This window comes from Crocodylus siamensis, chromosome 4, assembly GCF_052110815.1.
Source record: "Crocodylus siamensis isolate JL-2025a chromosome 4, ASM5211081v1, whole genome shotgun sequence".
NCBI lineage: Eukaryota > Metazoa > Chordata > Crocodylia > Crocodylidae > Crocodylus > Crocodylus siamensis.
The window spans coordinates 190,245,216-190,265,668 of NC_143398.1; the positions used below are offsets into that span (position 1 = coordinate 190,245,216).

General features: G+C 39.6%; 1 protein-coding gene across 3 annotated transcripts in view; it reads right to left on the reverse strand.

The window, feature by feature from the left end:
• Positions 1-2,953: 2,953 nt before the first annotated feature.
• The window catches only part of MYO1B (myosin IB), a 198,178-nt gene continuing 180,678 nt past the window's right edge, over positions 2,954-20,453 (reverse strand). For all 3 annotated transcript variants that reach the window (XM_090045222.1, XM_090045221.1, XM_090045220.1), the window contains 7 exons: positions 17,040-17,114; positions 16,516-16,650; positions 15,031-15,137; positions 11,763-11,895; positions 10,467-10,619; positions 9,140-9,267; positions 2,954-4,607 (listed from right to left, as the gene is read on the reverse strand). In XM_090045222.1, coding sequence (XP_089901348.1) covers positions 4,484-4,607; positions 9,140-9,267; positions 10,467-10,619; positions 11,763-11,895; positions 15,031-15,137; positions 16,516-16,650; positions 17,040-17,114 — 855 coding nt within the window. In that variant the 3' untranslated portion in view covers positions 2,954-4,483. The remainder of the gene's footprint in view (positions 4,608-9,139; positions 9,268-10,466; positions 10,620-11,762; positions 11,896-15,030; positions 15,138-16,515; positions 16,651-17,039; positions 17,115-20,453) is intronic.

Consider the following 20,453-nt stretch of genomic DNA (forward strand, 5'->3'; position numbering starts at 1 on the left):
CGCAGGGCAGGCAGCGGCTCCTCCCTGAGGCATGGATGGGGGCTGGAGCAGACTTGGGAACCACATGGCCTCCACCGGCTCTGGGGAACTGCTCTGCTCCCCAACCCCTTCGGGCGAGCTTCACCCCAAGCTCTGATGCCATGCGCTTCCTCGCTGCCTTGTCTACCCAGGGGCAGGACGCACATGGCACCACACCGCTTTCAAAGGCTGCATCAAGGGAATGTAGAAATATGTGCAGAGACTGTTGGGGTGCAGCTGAGCACAGGAGACTGCATGGTTGCACCACTTATGCGACTGAGGAGCACTGGACTTTACAGTGGGGCTTTAAGGAGACCCTCGAAGAGTCAAGATGTGTGGAGATTGGAGTCACAGCAGGATTGGAGCAGAGGGCATTGGTGCAGTGTGCAAATTTAAGGCAAGGTTTCTGTGGCGAGCCTGCAAGTTCGGGAACAGATGTGACCCTGAATTTGCCAAGTGTGTGCTTGAGGCCTGTCCTTCCTCCAAGATTTCAGGGTAAACATTTTGCCAAAGGGGGAGAAAATTGGAAGTTTAACAAGACAGCTCATTTATCTTCCCATTGCTTCCAAATTCAAGATGATGGGCATGGGGTGGAAGATGGAAGGCCACCAGGTTGCCTTCACCTGTCTCTGGATATCCAGGGTGGGCACTGTAAAACACAACAGAAGTCCCACCCAACCTTGCCCCACACAAAGATCAGGGGCCACCCACATGCCCTCACTTGGCTGTCTGGCACGCATCAGAGGGGCCTAGACTCTTCCCGGGGACAATTTCCAGTTATTGGCCTTACAGTTGAATCCAAGTGTAATAATTTTTTTTTTTTAGTTTATTCCTTTAAGTTAAAGAAATGATCATCTTTTGTTGTTATACTGTGTTATATTGTGGGGCAGACTAAAGTGGCGACCACCAAAAGGGGGAGGCAGGACTAATTCGGGAACGGACCAAAGCAACATGCTCATGGACGAAAGCAACGCGCTCACGGACTGCTACACTTTAGAGGGAACATTGGGTGCAGACTGAAAGTCTGTACTGCCCCCTCTCCTAGAATTGTTTCTAACCGTGGAAAATGTCCACTGCTAGAAATGAACATTGGAACACAACTTGAAAAATGTTATTGTGAAATCACTTGGAAAGAGAGGCTGTTTCGCAAGAAAATAGCACAAAGAATACAGAATTTATGCTTTATGACATTAGATATCAGTATCGTTTATAATTAACACAGCTAGATTTTTTGTATGCTTTAATTATACTAGATTGAGGAAGAGTACAGGTAGCATATGGAGGAGGATGTAGGGTCTAGAAACATAATATTATTTTTATGCTATGATGTCTAACAGTAATTTCTGGCCACTGATGAGCCTTTACCGATACCTTCAGGTAAATGATTGTATAAGTTTAGCACCAAAGTATTTCTCCCCACTTTACAACTGTGCAATATTAGGTTAAGAAAAGAAGTGGAAGAAAAAGGAAACAAATCAAATGACCTTGCATTTTATTTTCAACACCCTGAATACTCAGTCTAAACATTAAAATATCATGACTAAGCTAGTATAGCTGAATAATTTATGTTCAGTTAACTTCCACTGTACATTTAGAATCCAATTTTTTTTAAAGGTGTCCATTGGTACTATCAAAGTCTGAACTAATAAACAGGCTAAAATTTGCAAAGGTCCTAAAAAAAATGGCACAGTAGAAACCAAGGTGTAAGACTATATTCTTTAAACACTTTTGCTGCCCTTTCACTATGGTCATTTTAAATATACACAACAAATAAAATTAAAGTAATTTATATAGTGACTCCCTAAACAGATCAGAAGGAAAACTGATTTTGTGGGCCAAATGTTCACATGTACCATAAGTTCACTTCTAATTTTTAAACCAGCAAACAACTACAGGAACAAATGACAGAATTTAGATGTTTACTTTCTTTATTTTTAGGCTATTTTTGAAAATTTGGCCCCCTAAGTTCCTATAGAAAGTAGTCTCAAAATATAAACAGCTTTATAAACCCTTGTAGCTTTTAACTAGACTGCACTTTGCCAAGTGGAAATTCAAACTGAAGGTATATGAAGAATGAGACATAAAATATGATATTACCATTTTTGTGCTGTGTTCTTAAGGCAATGGAATTATAGTTGGAGTGCATCCTAATTTTGCTCTAGAAATTCATACTAAACTTACTTTGTATGCTTTCTTAATTACAGCATTTCTAGGATGCTTTTAAAATTTAGTTTTGTCAAATTAATGGATTATAAATTTTAGTAATACACAACAGCTCAAAATAAAGGACTAAGGACAAGGTAGCTTCTGTCATATTTCAGAGAGGTTTAACAGAAAATGTCAATCACTATAACCATTCAAAGCTACTGCCATCATGGTAAGGAGACAACAGTTTAAGCAACCTTCCAAGTTACAGCAAAACCATTCTGTTTTACCCTAAGGCAGTGTCAATAATTTTAATTTTAGAAACGCAATAATTTGCTTTCTTGGGCTAGGTACAGACATTCAAAAAGCCCGAGGCAGAATAGATCTAAGTTACATGTTTTTCTGTAGGTGGTATAGTTTATATTGGTAGCAAACATAACACATGAAGGAGGTCAGGGGCAAATCTTAGACCAGGTTCCACCATTTTAAACCAGTCTGTGTTTGCTGAACTTCTGTTATGAGCATAAATCAGTTTTGTGTGCAGACCTTCCATTTTGTTTCAGGTGTAGACTGGTTTTCGATCACGTAAACTGGTAAAAGTATAACATCTGTACTTGACCGAGACGTTTAAGGACTTTATCTGAAACCTTAGTGTTTCTACTGCAGTAAGCACTGTTTTAATACCAACAAACTACATTTCAGTAGAACTCTACACATGATCTTAGCCAAACGTTCACTCGTATCCATGCATACTACATAACTTCATCAACAGGAGACTAACAAGACTCTGAACTTTTCTTATCTTTATTTATGCTTGAGCTTTCAGCATTGCACATCAGATACCTGGTGTTTTAACCTATCTTTGAAGACAGATACTTGCATCAGACTGCAAGAATACAGTATTTCTCAACTGTCTTTGCATCAACAGATCAACAAGCACATTCAACAAACCTTCACTCGAGTCATTTTTCTTATCTAAAAGAGCTTTAAAAATCCGCATAAATCAATCCATTCAACTAATGCTTCTGGTTTATAAAAGATTAACTGCAATCAGTTAAACTGAAAGTTTATAACACAGTTCTTGATTGTAAAGTGTTTCTGTGCACACATTACACCAGGCACACAACTTATTAAAAAAGTCTGAAATACAAAAATATGGTTATAACATAGGAGTACCAAAAAGCACAGAATTAGAACAATTCTATTTTCGTAATGCCAATTTATATACACCCTCCCCCAAAATAAGAAACTTTTACTTTCTATGTACTTTCCCCAAACTGACAACTTTAGCATACATTCTAAAAAACTGAGAGCAAGACCAACCTAATTTAATCCCTACTTCGTATCTATGCAGGTTGTACCAATCATCCCTCTTATACACAAGTGTGTATTATAAATAATTTTCACAAAATGTCACAAATGTTTTATTGCACATTATACATGCCAATATCTAAACAAAATCACTTGATTTTGTAATCACTTGATTACAAAGCAGTTTAAATTCCTAGCAGTTATTTTTATCAGGAATACTATTCTATTTTTCAGTATTTAAAGCTAACTGGTAATTAAAGAAAAAAGCAGAACAAAAATATACTTCGAACTGTAGAGCTTTCATGACTTAAAGAAATACATGTCCCCTCCTTAATTTTACTGCTTCCAAGCATATAAAATAATTAAAAGTATCTGACCTAATTAAAAGCCTGTTTCAAAACCTTTACTAAAAATAAAAACCACACACAGATGCTGCATATACAGTCGTACATTCCTTCTGCTGTGCAGAACAGGATTTTCCTGAACCATGTTCCATTAAAGATCAAGTTACATATGTATTAGAGCTGTTTACTATTAAAGTTACTGTTTCATTCCCATAATTTTGCCAGACTCTCCAATGATAGTAAACAATTAACCCTTTAGAACACCAGCACAGATTGGTATAAAAATGCATCCATAATCATCAATATTTTTATGATGCAATCTATATATCTTCTGTGTAAGCAGATTTATAGTATAATGAGATTAGTAATTTGTCATGAATATGAGATTTATGGTATGTTGCACTAAAATGAAATAACTAAACAAAGAGCGCATATCATATGTAAGAGTTGCCAGTTCGTAAAATGCTGCCACTGGACAAAGTCTGTATGTACTGCATGAACAAGAGATTTAACCATCAAGTGGTCAAATAATTTGCCAAGGGTTTCTAAAGCTATTAGCCACTGGGAGTGCCCCCCTCCCCCTCCAAAAAGGAAAAAACAAACAAACTAACATTGCACTATTACAAAGAAACAAGTCCATGAAATGGAGCAGAACCAAACTGTAGTTAAGGTACAGCAACTTCAAGGAGACGGTTGTTTTTTCGTTTGCAAGTCGGGACATTGCCATTTCTCTGGTTTCCCTGTATGAATTTCACACATACTTTGTCTTGTCTGAATTGAACCAGGAACCTGAGATGGAACAGAATGGATTTTAATTAAGAAGGGTAAAACCACATGTTCAATAACATAGGCCTTTTTTGCAAGACTATGTACTAGATACTATAATACCTCCCAACATTATATTCTGCAGTTCCATGCGAGAAGGGTAATACTCTACCCTTCTATAATTCAAAAACAGCCTGCTTGAAAAAGCTGTATTAATATCTGGAAATATCAAAGTGACAAATAATTTGCTATACTGTCCATATAGCGACTTATATGCTTAAGATACTGGACAGACTAATCCTTTGTCAGTAAGGCAGTAAATGTTATTCCCATTTACAAATGAGAAAAACTTGTTGAATATGCACTAGAAATATAACTTGCCAATGCCCAACACTCCCCTCCCCAGGGTTTTGGTTTTCTCCACCCTGCTTTTGAGAAAGAATATATTTATTGGCTATAATCAAACAAACAGACGCTTGCTCACTTGATAATATAAAGTATTCTATCTGTACAGAGTTTCTGAATTTTGGAACGTTCCAATTCCAGATAGCTTAATGTCAAACTCAAAGGACAGTGGTGACTTCATTATCAAAGCTCCTCAACCAGCTAGAGGTGCACCGATTCATCGGTCCATACTGGATCAGTACCGATATAAAGAAAATTGGTTGTATTGCAAATTGGGCCAATTCGGCCGATAATTTGGCTGATAAATGCCCGGGCATGCGCACAGTGGCAGCGTGGAGAGCTGTGTGCAGCTGGTAAGTCTGTTGGGGTGAAAGGGGCGAGTGGGGCAGATCAATGCCCCTCGCAGTGAGGGAGGGAGGGAGGCTGGGGCAGGTGCAACCCAGCCAGGGCAGGGCAGGGCAGGGTGGAACCATGGCTCATCTGGGGGCCACAAGGGGAAGCATGTGCCCCTCAAGATCTGTGCAAGGCAGGGTGAGCTGCAGCCGACTCTTCTTGGTGGGGGCTGTGCTTGGGGTGGGCGGCAGCAACACTGGGAGAGGGACTACAGACCCCACAAACTTTGCCTCAGCTCCACCACCACCTGCCCTGAGCCCAGTCCACAACGAGAAGAGCCTAGAGTAGCCCTGACTCCAGCCCAATGGCAGCCTGCCCTGCCCTGTGGGCACATGTTCCCCCCCCCCACCACTGCCACAGCCTCCCAGGGTGTGTACAATGGCAGAAGTCACTCCCCCTCCCCCATGTCCCCTAGACGAGCTGTTGCTCTTTACCGTGCCCCACCCTGCCCAGTTGGGCAACATCTGCCCCAGCCCTTGCCCCACTTCCTCCCTCACTGTGGGGGCATTGATCTGTCCCCCCATCCTCCTTCCCTCCCCCTCCCCCTTCTACCACAATAGACTTACTAGCTGCACACAGTTGTATTGGAAATTGGATTGGTATCGGCCGATATGCCTCCTTAAAAATCAGCTATTGGTATTGGCTTCCAAAATCTCTATCGGTGCACCCCTACAAACAACCTTGTGACAACCAGGGACTCTTCAGCCTGGAAAAGCGCAAGCTCAGGGGCGGTCTGGTGGCCACCTATAAGTTTATCAGGGGTGCTCATCAAGATCTGGGGGAGCATCTGTTCACCAGAGTGCCCCAAGGGATGACAAGATCAAATGGTCACAAACTCTACCGTGACAGATTCAGACTGGATGTAAGGAAGAACTTCTTTACTGTCCGAGTCCCCAAGGTTTGGAATAGACTGCCACTGGAGGAAGTTTAAACACCCACTTTGAACGCCTTCAAGACATATTTGGATGCTTATCTTGCTTGGATCCTATGATCCCTGCTGGCTTTCTGCCCCTGGGGCAGAGGGCTGGACTCGATGATCCTCCGGGGGCCCTTCCAGCCTGAATGTCTATGCAATCTGTGAAATCTATGAAATAGTAAAGTTCTATCATTCCTATTCTACAGTTTAGGATCTGTGGCCCAGACAGACTTAGTAATGTAGCCTAGAGTCACAAAGGAAATTAGTGAAAATCAGAGCTTGCATGAATATGGGTCTTCCAACACAGACTAGTTCTCTCACCACTGGACTGTCCTTCCCCTCCAGGCTTAAGTGCTTAATCACCTCTACTTCTTCTACTCCCTACCAAAAGTGTATCTGTGTGTGAGGGGAGGGAGGGAAAGGTGGTGAGCAGGGCACCAGACTCAGATGTCAATCTAATGGGGGCACCAGACTGATGGCCAGATACAGAGCCTCTGTCCCCTGCCCTCTCAGTCATACACTTCACAATATCTCCTTCCACATTATCAGAAGAAATGGAGGTTTTGTCCCCCTCGTAGAACAGAAACAAAGGCAGCAGAGAGGGAGGCAGCTAATGTCCATTTTTCTACACCATCTCAGTGGAAAAGCAGTGCATGCAGGGACTCTTCTTGCCATTTTCCCCTGCTTTGTATGAAGGACAAGAACTTCCTGTTATCTTTTGACTGGTGGTCTGTGAGCCAATCTGTGTGTTCAGCTGCAAAGGTTGCTTTACTTCTGATTTATCACATCAAAATCAAGGATCATTTGTCATATTCATGTATTATCTTAGTCCCAAAATCAATAAAATTAATGTATGGGATGAAATGGCCTATGTTATATCCCCATACCTCTTCCTTTAATAAAGACTCCCCTAGAGCCAGTAATCCCTTTGACCAATAGCTTTGGCATTTTGCTTCAGACACTTCTTTACAATGAAGACCGTTCCTAAACTAAAAAAGCCAATGTACTGGAAGCGTAATAAAGACCATACCAGTGCTTCACTGAGATCCTGAGGGACTTCTTGTTTATGTGGAATAAACTAGGTTGCTTCTACAGTTAGTCTTCCCATGCAGTTGGTTCAATAAAAAAAATACTATCTTCCAAAAATCCTTCCTTCTACAATTTGTGGCACTGACAGCCAAGGTCCCATAACTATGAAAGCTTAGAACATTTTTGTTTGGATTCTTTCCATTCAATATTTCTGGAACATAGTAACTCTCATTTTTTATGTTCAATCCATTTTCACAACCTTCTATTTAGCAATCAGGAAATGTTATTTTCTCCTCATTTTTTAAGTTTCTGTGAGCCATTTCCTATTGTCCACAATCAATAAATATGGCTTCCTTAACCCTCCAATTCTACTGGGAGTGTAAAGCAGTCCTCTGAATCGCTGTAAAACATCAGCATACTCTTACTAAGCATTTCTGAATTTTTTCTCTTTCAACTGAATATTACCAAATGAAATGGTGCCTAAAAGAAATGCCAAGAACAGTAAACAAGATAGCAACAGACCACTCTTCGGCTCTTACTGCTCACTGACCTCAAAAGTCTTCCATAATAAGCCGATTTTCCTTTCAGCATCCTTAAGTCTTCCAGCAAAAGCCAAAACCTTTGAAAAATTTTCCCTTCAGCAGGAAACCACAAAAATCAAGTTGACTGAAGAGCTCAAGAGAGGAAGCGACTGCACTTTGCAGAGCTTCTTTTCAATACATGTTTCCTGCTATACAATCCCAGACCCTACAAAGTCACTTGCTCAGAGCTTGCAGTTACAGAGCATTCAGAAAATACCATTAGCCCCTGCATTCACAGGCTGTCAGCAGGGCTGCACTTTCCTTGACATTCTGACTTCCTGGAACAATACCTAGTGGTTGGTTTTTCATATCTGGTGAGAGTTTTGCTAACAACAGTAACAATATAATAGGAAAGGCAGCCCTATTAAATCTTGAACCAACTGACACAACTGATTGGTTCAGTTAGCCTTAGCCCTGCAGCATTATTCCAATTAAATATATGAATGTAAAAGTACTCCAATGGAAAGTTAGCACCCTCAACTAATCAAAACCTCATGTAAGTGGTATGCTTGTCTACTTCTGCTCTCTTCTCAAAAAGCAGTCGTGAGGCTGTGTTTTTCTTCAACTCGTATCTGTGCTTGTGTTTTTAGAGTTTGCACTGCAAAAGGAACCATGGAACAATTTCTCACCATCAGTGGGGAGGGAACTGCTAAAAACTGTTAAATTATTCAGTGTGGGTAAATGCAAAGCATAACATATGCCTGAGGGGTTTTAATTTCCAAGACAAAGACATCCACAATAAAGGCTGGAAGGCCCAAAGGATTTAGGTTGTTAGCAGGAAAGATGACTGACAACCTCAGACAGAAGATCAAATAAGTGCGTTGGACATTCCAAGCCACACACGGGAACTAGATTTTGATACCATTCACCTCTCCATCCAATATTGTAAAACAGACCCTTATTGGGAACAGTCTTAATTCTTTTAGATGTGAAGAAAATGTGAAGTAAGGGTGAAGTATACTAGAAGGGATTTTGCTACTATATTAAGAAAAAACAGGTAGATGCTATTGTTTTCAAATTTTTGCTCAAATTTACATTAATTTGAAATGCATTTTTAAAAAGTATTTCCATAGTAAGTGTCACAGAAATAAAGGACCCAACACTGGAATCCATGTTTACACATTGCTATTCAGTCACCAGCTGCACAATGCTTTCTTTTTCCAGTATTAGAGTCTTGACACACAAAGCTACTACAATGCTGCTCTGAAGGAAATACAAAAAAATAAACATACTCATCAGAAATCTCAATGTTGAGCTTCTGCTTGGTTTGACTGAGAGTGGTACGGTAAAGCTTGGTGGCCATTTCAATAAGGTGATCACTGCTGAACAGGAAATCCCCTTTACCAGCTGCTCCTGAGCCCTGAAACAGAAAGAAACTTAGTTCTAATTGCCAAGGATACTCAGAAAAATCCTGCACTATTTATATAGTACATTTCAAAAGCCATCGTTCGTATGCCATCCTCCCATAATTAAAAAAAGCAGTGTTAAAGACCAGCAAAACATACCACTAATCAAGGTTAAAAGGAATGCTTTCTACCACCAATAACCTGCAGCCTATTTTCTTCTAAATTAAAAAGAAATACAGCCCAAGTTTAGGCTTAAAATATTATCCAACCTTAATATCCAATAAGAAAGTCCCCTGGGTTTCTAAACAGCATGGTAAGTTTCCATTTGCTCCTAACTAAAAAGCCACTTACTTTTGTAGATCCCACAAAAGTGTATTATTTTAGTCTCCCTCTGCTGCCTGTACCACAACAAATCATGCTATTTTCAAGGAGGGAACGGATACCAACTGATGGTACCGGCACACAAGTGAATATTTTCGTATGGCAAGGCACTAGATAAATTGCATATGTTTAACAAAACAGCTGGGATAATGTCAGCTCCATTTATGAAACAAAAAAAATGCTGGCTTAATGGATATAAAGAGGTGATACAAACAATAAAGAGAAAAAAAACCGAAACTATCTTTAAATTGGCAACCAAATTAGTTACGTAATAATGTTGACTTCTTTGACCTTCCAGAAAACTTGAATGGTAAAATAATTACCGGCAAATGCAAAAAGCTGCAATAAGTACATAATATAAAGATAAAATAATAATACATGCTTTTTAAAAAGCATATAGTAGATGTTAATGGACATCTAAAGAAAAATACTGGTAAGCCATTTACACTGATCTTTCCTAAACAGGAAAGAAATACTGGGGCTAATGTCATATTTCAGTGACACTCAAGAATCAGGGAAAGTTATAAAAGGAGTGAAAAAAACCAGAAATTTAAGTGTGAATAAAACACAAAATATGGTGCCATTTATCTCATGGAAAGAGTATAACATTGAGAAGACTCGAGCAAAATTTGACGTCTTATTTTCATTAATGAACAAATAACTCAAGAATTAGCAACTACACTACTGGGTTTGGTAGGTTCAAATCCACTGTTTCACAACTATGGCGCATTTTGTACATCTGTCTTAAACCTACATGGTCTTAAATCTAACACTGAAATTGACTGTGCTTCTGCTAAGTCACTTTATCATTTAATTCAAAGTTAAATTCTACCTCTTTGAGGTGCACAGCAAAAAAACCATCATTTTGGGAACTCATGGACACTTTAGTAACATCTCCCAAGGGAACCTCTGATTTGATATTTCCAGACTTCTGATCAGCAAGTAGGACATTACTGTTTGTTAGCAAGAAAATCCTGGATGTAGCCTGCCAAAAAAAAAAAAGTTAGCTATATAAACACACCGATGAGACCTTCACACAGTATCTGATTAAAAGAGCAAAGGTTCATCAAGTTAAGAGCACTGGCCCAGATTTTTAAACCTGTTTTAAAATTTCAGTGCATCCTGCAGTTCGATTAGCCCCACTGAAAACTAGGTCACTTATTTATGTGACTGGATTCAGAAACCTAAAAACATTAAAAACTCGGTTTCTTCATTCTAGCCCTACTATTATGTAAATCACAATCTAAGTTACATACATAGAGTTGTACAATCTAAAAATAAAAATTCAGCATGCATACATACATACATACCTGAAACAAAAATCAGAATGACCCTGATTATATATTCCCCATGCACTGTCAATATCCACTGAATTCAATCTAAATTCTGGGTGCATAATGTATAAAGAATTGAGCCTAGGATATATACATTTTTAAATATGAGACGCTAAGATTAGTTTTAAAACTAGTTCTAAAATTTTAAGCATATGGTAACAAAAATTAACAGTTCTATTTAATAACTGCCATTAATAATTCTTTTAATAACTGCTTTTTAAAATATAATATATCTACCACATTTAATTTGCATTAGTTGTTAGAACTGTCATTTTAACTGGCTAGTTTTTTGCATTTAATTGAATTCCAATTTCTACCCAATAGCAGTTTAACTTACAATTAAAAACATTAATCATCTAGTAAATAAAAATGTCTTTCACTATTTTCTTACAAAATAAAATAAGTGTTAAATTCCTGTTAACCTATTAATTTGCTTAAAATGTGCATGTAATTTATTCTCTTGGTTAGCAAAATGTAGTATCAAATGTAAAGGCTAAATTTAACTGCAAATCAACATGGCTTAATGGTTACTAATCAGTGAGAATCAATCTCTCTTTAGTAAAACAGTTCCAAATTACAAATGCAAAAATCAAACTAAAATAGAGTAAAGAGTATGTGTATCAAAATTAAAACTTAAATCATTTAAATCACTCCTCCTGAAAGTACCTTCAAATCGGTATTTTATTACCTTCAGAGTAAGTTGAAACAAAAATGCAACCACCCTATATGTTCACTTAAAACAAAAACCATTGTGTCAAAATGTCCTTCTAGGTGAAACAGTTCTATTTGATTACCTTCCCATTAGCTCTATTGATTTTATTCACAACTTCAGCAATGATGATCTTTTCATCCACAGCATCTTTGAGTTTTTTGTACTTTGGGTTTTTGCTGATTTCCAGATAAGCCCCTTGGAATGGCTGTCCAACACTATTAAAGGATAAAAATATAGGAAACACGGAAATTTAAATCCTCTAACATTCATATCCTAGTGTAGGGTCTGCAATGTTGCTGCAATACATACAGCAGTCCCCAATACTATATGCACAGGTATCTAGTTTGATGCACTCCCTCCACGTAAGTTTGTAAAATGTATGGTGAACATCATGAAAATATGTAAGAGTATAGAAAAATAGGGCTGGAGAAGACCTCAGGAGTTCATTAGTCCAACCCCAGCTCATGGCAGGATCTCCCCTACCTAAAACATCCAAGCTGACTCTCCAATTTGTCATAGGCTCCGTTTTTTTTAAAGAGTTGGAGTAACAGGGAACCCTAACCCTGTTACTAAGAGACAGGGTAGTCCCTTTAAGTCCAGAACCTTCCAGTCACAGCTGGCAGGTCAAGTAGGGGTTAAGGCTCAAGCCCTGTCAGCTAGTCAGGTGACAGGAAGAGGAAGGCCAGGACCCTACATATGGCAAGTGGAGAGGGCCAGAGGGCCAGCAGGGAGGTGGACTCCTAATGACCATGGTGCTATGGTTGCAGTCTCTGTCAGAAGACTACGCCATGCCCTGAGCCATCCTCATGATCACCTAAAGTAAGCAGGCATGTTACCTCTCGTTTCTATATTATAATTTTTCCATTATATGGCTTTTAAAGCCTATGTTTTGTGTTGAATGTTAAGACTGGTGGTTTGGATGAGGCTATTTGGGGAAGGAGGAGGAGGCCTCATTGGGGCCCACTGAAGTGTGAGGACCCCAGCGCCAGAAAGGGCGCAATATTCAGGGGTCAGCTGACCCTAGCATCAGAGAGGGCATAGTACTCAGGGGGTGAGCTGAACCCAGAGCCAGAGAGGGCGCAGTATTCAGGGGTGAGCCGAACCCAGGATCAGAGAGGAGCAGGAGCCGGATTGAGGGTTTTTTTGAGAGCTAGAGCCTGGGAGTCAAACCCTGATTCGTGGGGGTTTTTTTTGACTGATAGGCCTAGCTAGAGAGGAAACGGGTCGCCCCACAGCAGCCAAGGCCCCAACATAAAGAGGAATTCACAAATACCATCTGTGAGGCTTGGGCTGTGGTGTAGGGGAGGAACGAAGCCACAGCTAGTGCCCCCTGGCATCAGGGAATGCAATGGGCAGCCTCCCGCTTAATTAACAACATTTAATTAACAAAGCATGGCAGGAAAGAAGGCAGGCAGTTGGTCCATAACAGGTGGGGGGCCAACAGTAAATGGACCCCAAGCAGGCCCCTCCTTTACAGTTGGGTACCTCACAACTGCTTTTTTATCTCTGTGCAAGATTTGGACTCTACTTAGTTCTATGTATTTTAAATATTACAAAGAAGCCCATATGTGATGTTATGAGTCATAGCAGAGATTAGAGAGCAATGCATAAGACATGATGTTCAACTACTAAAGCAAGGACAGCACAACATTACCATGAAACAACTGGAATTCTCAAAGTACAGGTGTTATGATGGTACAGGTGTTGCTGTCATTGCTTCTTCAGCAAAAGAAGCTGTCCCTCAACGTTTGGCTACTGGTGCCATATGATCACAGCAGAAAAACCAACTAAACTCTGCATTTGGAATTTACTGTAGCATCTGAGGGAGGCTGCAAAATGCTGAAGTGTATTATATACACATTCTTGTATTCACTGACAGCACCAGTGTGGGACAGAATAACTTCAAAAGGTAAGTGGATGATGGGATGTTTTTCTCACTGGAGATATTGTTTGATGGTAAAATGAACCAAACTAAAATGAACAATCTAAAGAACAGGACTTTCTTCTACACTGATTAACTTCAGATTTTATCACTGAATCTTTCTACACAAGCCTAATTTAAGAAGAGTTTATATTTATAAAAATATAGCAAATGTATCTTTCCTACAATATTCTAAATTTTCTCCCATGAATCATTTTTGCTTCATTCAGTGTTCTTCAAGACACTCAAGATGCTTCTGCTGAAACAGCTCCATGTCTCAGTTCCACTCATGTCTTAAATTCCAATTCAGCTTCTTTAAAGATACCTAAACCGTACTCTGTCATTTATACTGCACTAGAAAAATATGTTAGCCACTCAAATAACTACATAGACAGCTGCTGCAGCCACTTAAGCAATATTAACTGCACAGGCAGCATTATCACAGAACTTTTCAGAAATGTTGATATTTTCAGGTCTTTATCTATCTGAGACATTGCGAAGAGAATTTTAGGGTGTATAATTTTTAGCCAATCTAAAATCTGTCTGAATAGAAAAAGGCTTTCGAATAGAAACAAATACCTACATAACTGTAGCTTTCAAGTTTCACTATTTAAAAGCATCTCTTACATGTCTCACTGTAAAATGACCTAGTCTTTGTACTAACATTGCCACACAGAACTGCTTACGAAAACACAGCGTCAGTTAAGCTTGAAAAGCAAACCTGTTAGCAGAAACAATTTTTGTTTGCTTCTTTTGTTTGTATTAGCACAGAGCTGAAAAAAAATCATTGCAACAGGTATTACACAACCGGAGTTTTAAAGCAACCAGTCATCACTGGCTGTTGCTGGAGATGGGATGAAGTAGTAAACTCTCCCTGTTGCCCTCCCCATGTAGAATTTGAGTGACTGGGGTTTGTGTTGTGCGGCAAACTCCTTCTTCATTGCCTCTGTTGGGTTGTCATTGCCTGTGTACATCCTTTCCTCTTCCTCTGAGGTTACTTGTAAAAAAAAAACACTACCATCTAAGCCAAGAAGGAAGAGGTAGCTGGTTTCCTTTACTATTTACTGTATAGAGGACACACCTTTCTCCTGTATTTGTGCTCTTGGCCCCTGCACAGGACCCAGCTGTATTTGCAAACAGTCTCAGAACTTACAGTGACAAAATGTGCTGGTTTCTGGTAACGAGTAGCAAGGTGATTTTGCCTAATGAAAATAACAACAAAATCATGGAAGAGTTGCTGCTCATCAAGCCAATGATGCATACACTACACATTTTCAGAATTGTCATTAGAGTTTACAAAGGTCCACAAACACATGGCAATTTCTACTGGCTAGGATAAACTAAATTTTCTCCTTAATCTCCTAAATCTATGCGAGGATGCAGTATTTAATCTTATGCTATGAGCTGCGCTACCAAAATAATTCATTACCTGGCTGGATATAAAGCCTTCTTGTCCTTGAAAAGTTCACTGGCTTCCAGTTTTTCTTCATATACCAGTTTCTGTTGATCTGTGAATTGGTCTCTGTACTTTTTACACTAGAAAACATGCCATATTAAATGAATCATAAATCGCTCTTTGAAATATACTTTCAAGTAGCAGACACCACTGGTTACTATTCACTTATTGCTCAGGATGCATCGTATATTTCTGGAGTGAATCAACTCCATCCTTCATACCACTGTAACATAGCAACTACTAACAGAGGCACTTCAGCTCTCCCTTACACTAGATACTTTGGATTTCTATTGGAAATAGTTTCTAACACACTTAAAAGAAAATATTTAATTTACACATGGTTTAAAGTTCAGTTAGCTAAAATTCCTTCAGATCCCAATACTGCCCAAATATAAAAAGCCTCTTTATACAGTATAACCTCATAAATCTGGATATCAAAAATCCAGAATTAGCAAAAATCCAGCAGTTTTTAAAACTATACTCCATTGGGAGTAGCAGCAGCCAGTCCTGGAGCAGTGGAAGGGGAAGCTTATACACAGCAGCTGCCACTGCCATCCACCGCTCCAGTTTCAAAAATCAGAAATTTTCACACTTCCAGCACATGCTCGGTCCCGAGCATACCGGATTCATGAGGTTATACTATACATCTTTTTGGGTATAGGCATACTGTCCCACTGTCATTTAACATAACTCAGGCAACTATCAGGCTTATCTTATGCCTTTTACCAGACACCACTATAATTTCATAAACGTTTCATTTTAGAATCACTTTGCTTGAGGTCTTTTACTTTGAACATTAACACAATTTTTAGAAATCAAATTTAAAATATAAGCAAATAAAATCAAATACATACGAACATATGCATAAAACAGTGTGGCTGAAGCAAGTTTAAATTTTTTGTAATTTTTGGTAAGTCTGAAAAGTACTTTAAAAAAATTACATTCAGAGAATTCTGCCCACGACAATTTGCAGAAAACACAACTGCAGTGAGGCCACAGCTGCTGAATGACCAGCACTAAGTGTCTCTATAGCCCTGAAAAAAGTTCTTACCTATTCCTACATGAAAAGGTCCAAAACAAAATTTCTGCTAATCACAGTTCACATGCAAAATTTTCTGCTGATTATTTGTAGTGATGGATTAAGAGGCAGTGCCTATCCTGGCCATGAATATTAAGATTATAATAAACCTCAATCTAATTAATAGGCAGAATACGCATTAATATGATTCAAGTAACAGCAGATGGAAGACAAAATACTTCATTTTCCTCTTCTAGCCTATGTAAGGCTACAATTTACCTTGAAGGCCAAGTGGAATGATTCAAAGGAAAAAATGTGTGTGAAGCAGAACCATTCTGGCAAAAACTGGAAGAATTCTTTCCTAAAAAATGCACAGCCCATGAACAAACTTTCTAATTCACAACCAAATTTTATATAATCTCAACCAAAACATTCCCTACCCTCCACAAGTGGAAGATCCTCTTTAGCTCATTGTGAGTTGAATCCAAGAAGAGGTAAGGCCTTGCTGGCCAGTTTTTGTCTACTGGTGACAGAGAAGGCATCTTAGTCTTCATTTCCAAGAAGTATTTTTGTATCTGTGATAAATTTGAAAGCAAGTCATTTAATTAATTCCTCCCATTAGAGTTACTAAAACAAGGAAGATGCTGTCGTCTGGCGAAATGTATCATCATTTAACTGCAATTCCCAACTTTATTAAAACTTGCTCATGAATTTGGAAAGCTAAATGTACTTAAAAATGCCATTGAGGCAGGGGTTAGAGCTGCTTAATGGCATTTGCTGAGCGTTCTCATAGCTTTAAAACTCGTTACTGCTCCTTCTTTACAGCACTCAAATGTTTAAGCTTTCAAGCTGACACTTACACAATTTGATAATGCCTTACAAAGACTGCTAATATTTCATGTAGCTATACTTGTACTGTGGTAGAAAACAAGCTTTTAAAACATGTATAAGTGTGCATACGTACAATTTTCTGAAGTATAAATTCAGAAATTTTTTTTCCAGCATTGGCTCTGAAGAATTTCCTGTATTCTCTCCGAACCTGAAAAAAATTAAACACACCCTCAGAACAAAACACACATCTAAAGTGTATCCAAGAATTCATTCTATAAATGCACAGAAGCATTTGTAGAAAAATTCTAAGAAAGTATGAACTTTCAGGTACAGTCCCTGGATGCAACTGAAAAACACAGAACACTCAAGTTATGAGGAACACTCATGCACATAAAGACAAGTAACCTAAAATATAATTCTTTGCACCTTGAAAAATACATTTCCAATTTAGCAATACGTTTCCAAAAAAGGAAGCACTCTTAGAAGAGAAAAATTATACATAAAAAAAAAGTATTCTTTGAAGAGAATTATCAGAAACACAAGTTAGTGGTGACTGTGACAAGCAGTGAATTTCCATAACTGTTGCTTAGTCAGCCAACTTACAAAATAATAAAGTTTAGAAGAAAAATCCTTTATTAATCATTAAAAGCCACTTTTATAGGAGACTTTTCATTTTTACTTTATGTATGTGATTTTACATGTTACTCTAAGTGTGCATCTACAAGTGCACTTTACTGCAGAGTTGTCTTATTAGTTCTGCAGTGAAGTGTTACTGTGTACATGTGCACCTGTATTAAGGCATAGTAAATTAACTAACTCTGTTGGAGGATAGTACTGTCTGGGACACGTACAATCCTAGGGTGGAGTCATTTAGTAGACTGAAACGCACACAGATGGTGACTGGGGCACAAGGATGCTACAGTGTGGGGTCTGCCAGCTGGCTAGCCCTGTACTATAGCACCCTCTTGCTTTAACCAGTCTCTCTGCAGTACCCTGATCTGGGGTGGAGCAGCCCCAAGCTTGCAGGGTGACCGCCAGGGCCCTCTCCCATCCTTGGGCTGCTCTGCCCCAGCATAACATGCTGCAGGCCTGGGTGCATGTGTAAACACGGCACCCAGAAGAAATAAACTCTGGCACAAACTACACCGGAGTTTATTTCTGCACGCTAACTGCACATGTAGATACACCCTAAGATACTTGATTGTTCTTATCAGTGTTCATTATCATGGTCACTAACTTCCTGTATCATAATCAATTCCAAACTGAAACAGCACATGCTTGGATTCAAGTTTTGCAGCAAGCCCAAAAATGCATACAAAGCTAGCTGAAATTTACCAACCTTTTTACAAACCTTACCCAGTTTGGAACAAACTCACTGAGAGTTTCAGTGAGAACCATGAAAAGCACTGTGGCTTTGAAGTTATCTTCAGATCAAAAAAGTTAATGGTTTGGCTAACTTGCTTTGTGTTCTTGGGTTCACACCTGAACCAAAAAACTGTGACATCCTGTGATTTGGATAAATCCCAAAAGCAAAGAGATTCCCAAAACTCAATGCAGCCAGACCTTTGTCCCATCCTGAGTTACATACATTCTACTGCAACTCACTATTTTGAAAACAAAAATCTTTCAACTTTCTGACAAAAACATACAACACAGGAAAAGCTACTCTTTAATCACAAATTGATGGATTAACAGAATTAACATTATTTGTACAACTTTCCTCTTACTAAGCTTCTCCAATATTGTTCATAATTTTTCTTGCTAGTTAAGTAAGAAAAATTCTGAGTTTTCATATGTTACTATATGCCATAGCTTTTATTTTGATTAACTTCAGAAATTCAGTAAAGTGTATAAATTCATTATGCTACTAAAGTTTAGCCCTCTGGTTAGCACAACCCCTATAACTGTAATTTTATGATGTATATCATCTTCCTAACAACAGATTAGTACCTGCAACCCCAATCCCCATCTAAAATATGAAAGGGAACTTCCTCAGACACACTACCCCCATATCTCACCAAGTCCTCCTTAGCTAGTACACTCCATGAGCAGTAATATTTCCCAGCTTAGTTTTTAATGTATTAGTTTATGCTCTCTCTATTAACTCTCTCTCGCCTCCAGCCCCTCACACCACCTGCCTCTCTCAGTAGAGTAGGAAAGACATATCAATAATACAATTCCTTTGTGGAAGTGCTAGAGTTTCAAGTCAGCCTATATCTGGGAAGTTTTATTCATGCTATTCAATCAAAACAGGAAAATAAGTCACAAATTTAGAAAACCTTGATCATGAAAGTTCCTTCCCCATACATCTCAGGTGAAAAGATATCTAGTGCCCAACCAAGCAAACAACTCCCTACAGTTGCTTATAGTTATGATTGTATGTAGCTAGAATCTTGCCACAGAATTTAGTCTGTTTTCATTTGCAGAACAACTGTGAGTTTTATGTGCATTATAAAAAGAGATTATACTATAAATAAATTGTTTAAAAGAATCATAGCATATTTAGACAAAGACATATCTTTGCTGTATAACATGATAAAGGTTTTGAATTCCTTAAAAAAGCATGTTTGATATGCAGTGGCCCTCTTGACTTTTCAGAAGGGCCACTTTCTTGGTTTCTTATCATAAAACTTGACCTACTTTGACACCAGTACCTTATAAGTGGGAGTCCAATCTGAAGAGTGACTTCTGAAAAATGGCACCTTAAAACACCCAGATCTGCTTCCAAGGTATATATCGAGTCTCAATAAATTTTTCTTAAAGAAGTTTTTACTACTTTTTATTACAGTTAATACAAACATTTGAACCTCTTTGGAAAAAATGAGATAAAGTTCTTCTGGGTCATGTTATCATCAAATATAACACCCACTAAATCACAGGTTGGCAACCCCCAGCACACATGCTGAGCACAGCACACAAGGCCATTTTGCTCGGCACGCCACAGCCAGCCCCAGTAACTGCTGCCAGCGATGGAGCCTGGGCTGTGCCCAGCAGGGCTTGCAGCGTCCCAGCTGCCTGCTGGGAGCAGCCTGGGATCCCAGCTGGCAGCAGCTACCCAGAGCCAGGGCGGCTACAGCCAGGAGGCAGCACGGAGCAGATGCTGGAGCTGTAGAGCCCAGCGCAGCTGTTTGCAGCCTGACCGCTGCTTGCTGCCACTGCCCAGAGCCCAGGCTGGCTACAAATAGCTGTGCCTGGCTCTGGAACCCTGCTATCACCTGTGCCGGGAGCGGGGCTGTGGTGTCTCAGGCCCCTCCCTCACTGCCTGCTCCAACATGCAGGTGCACGCGCCAGTACAGAGCTGATGCTGAAGCCCAGTACAGCTGTTTGGAGCCTCCTGGCTGCAGCCGTCCCCAGCTCTGGGTAGCTGCTGCCAGCTGGGAGCCTGGTCTGCTCTCAGCAGGCAGCTGGGATGCTGAAAGCTCTGCTGAAAGCAGCCCGGGCTCCAGCAGCTACCCAGAGCCAGGGTAGCTGCTGACAGCCACAGAGCCTGGGCTGGGGACCAGGGGCTTTGGGTAGGGGCAAGGGGCAGTAGATCTGTGGGTCAGGG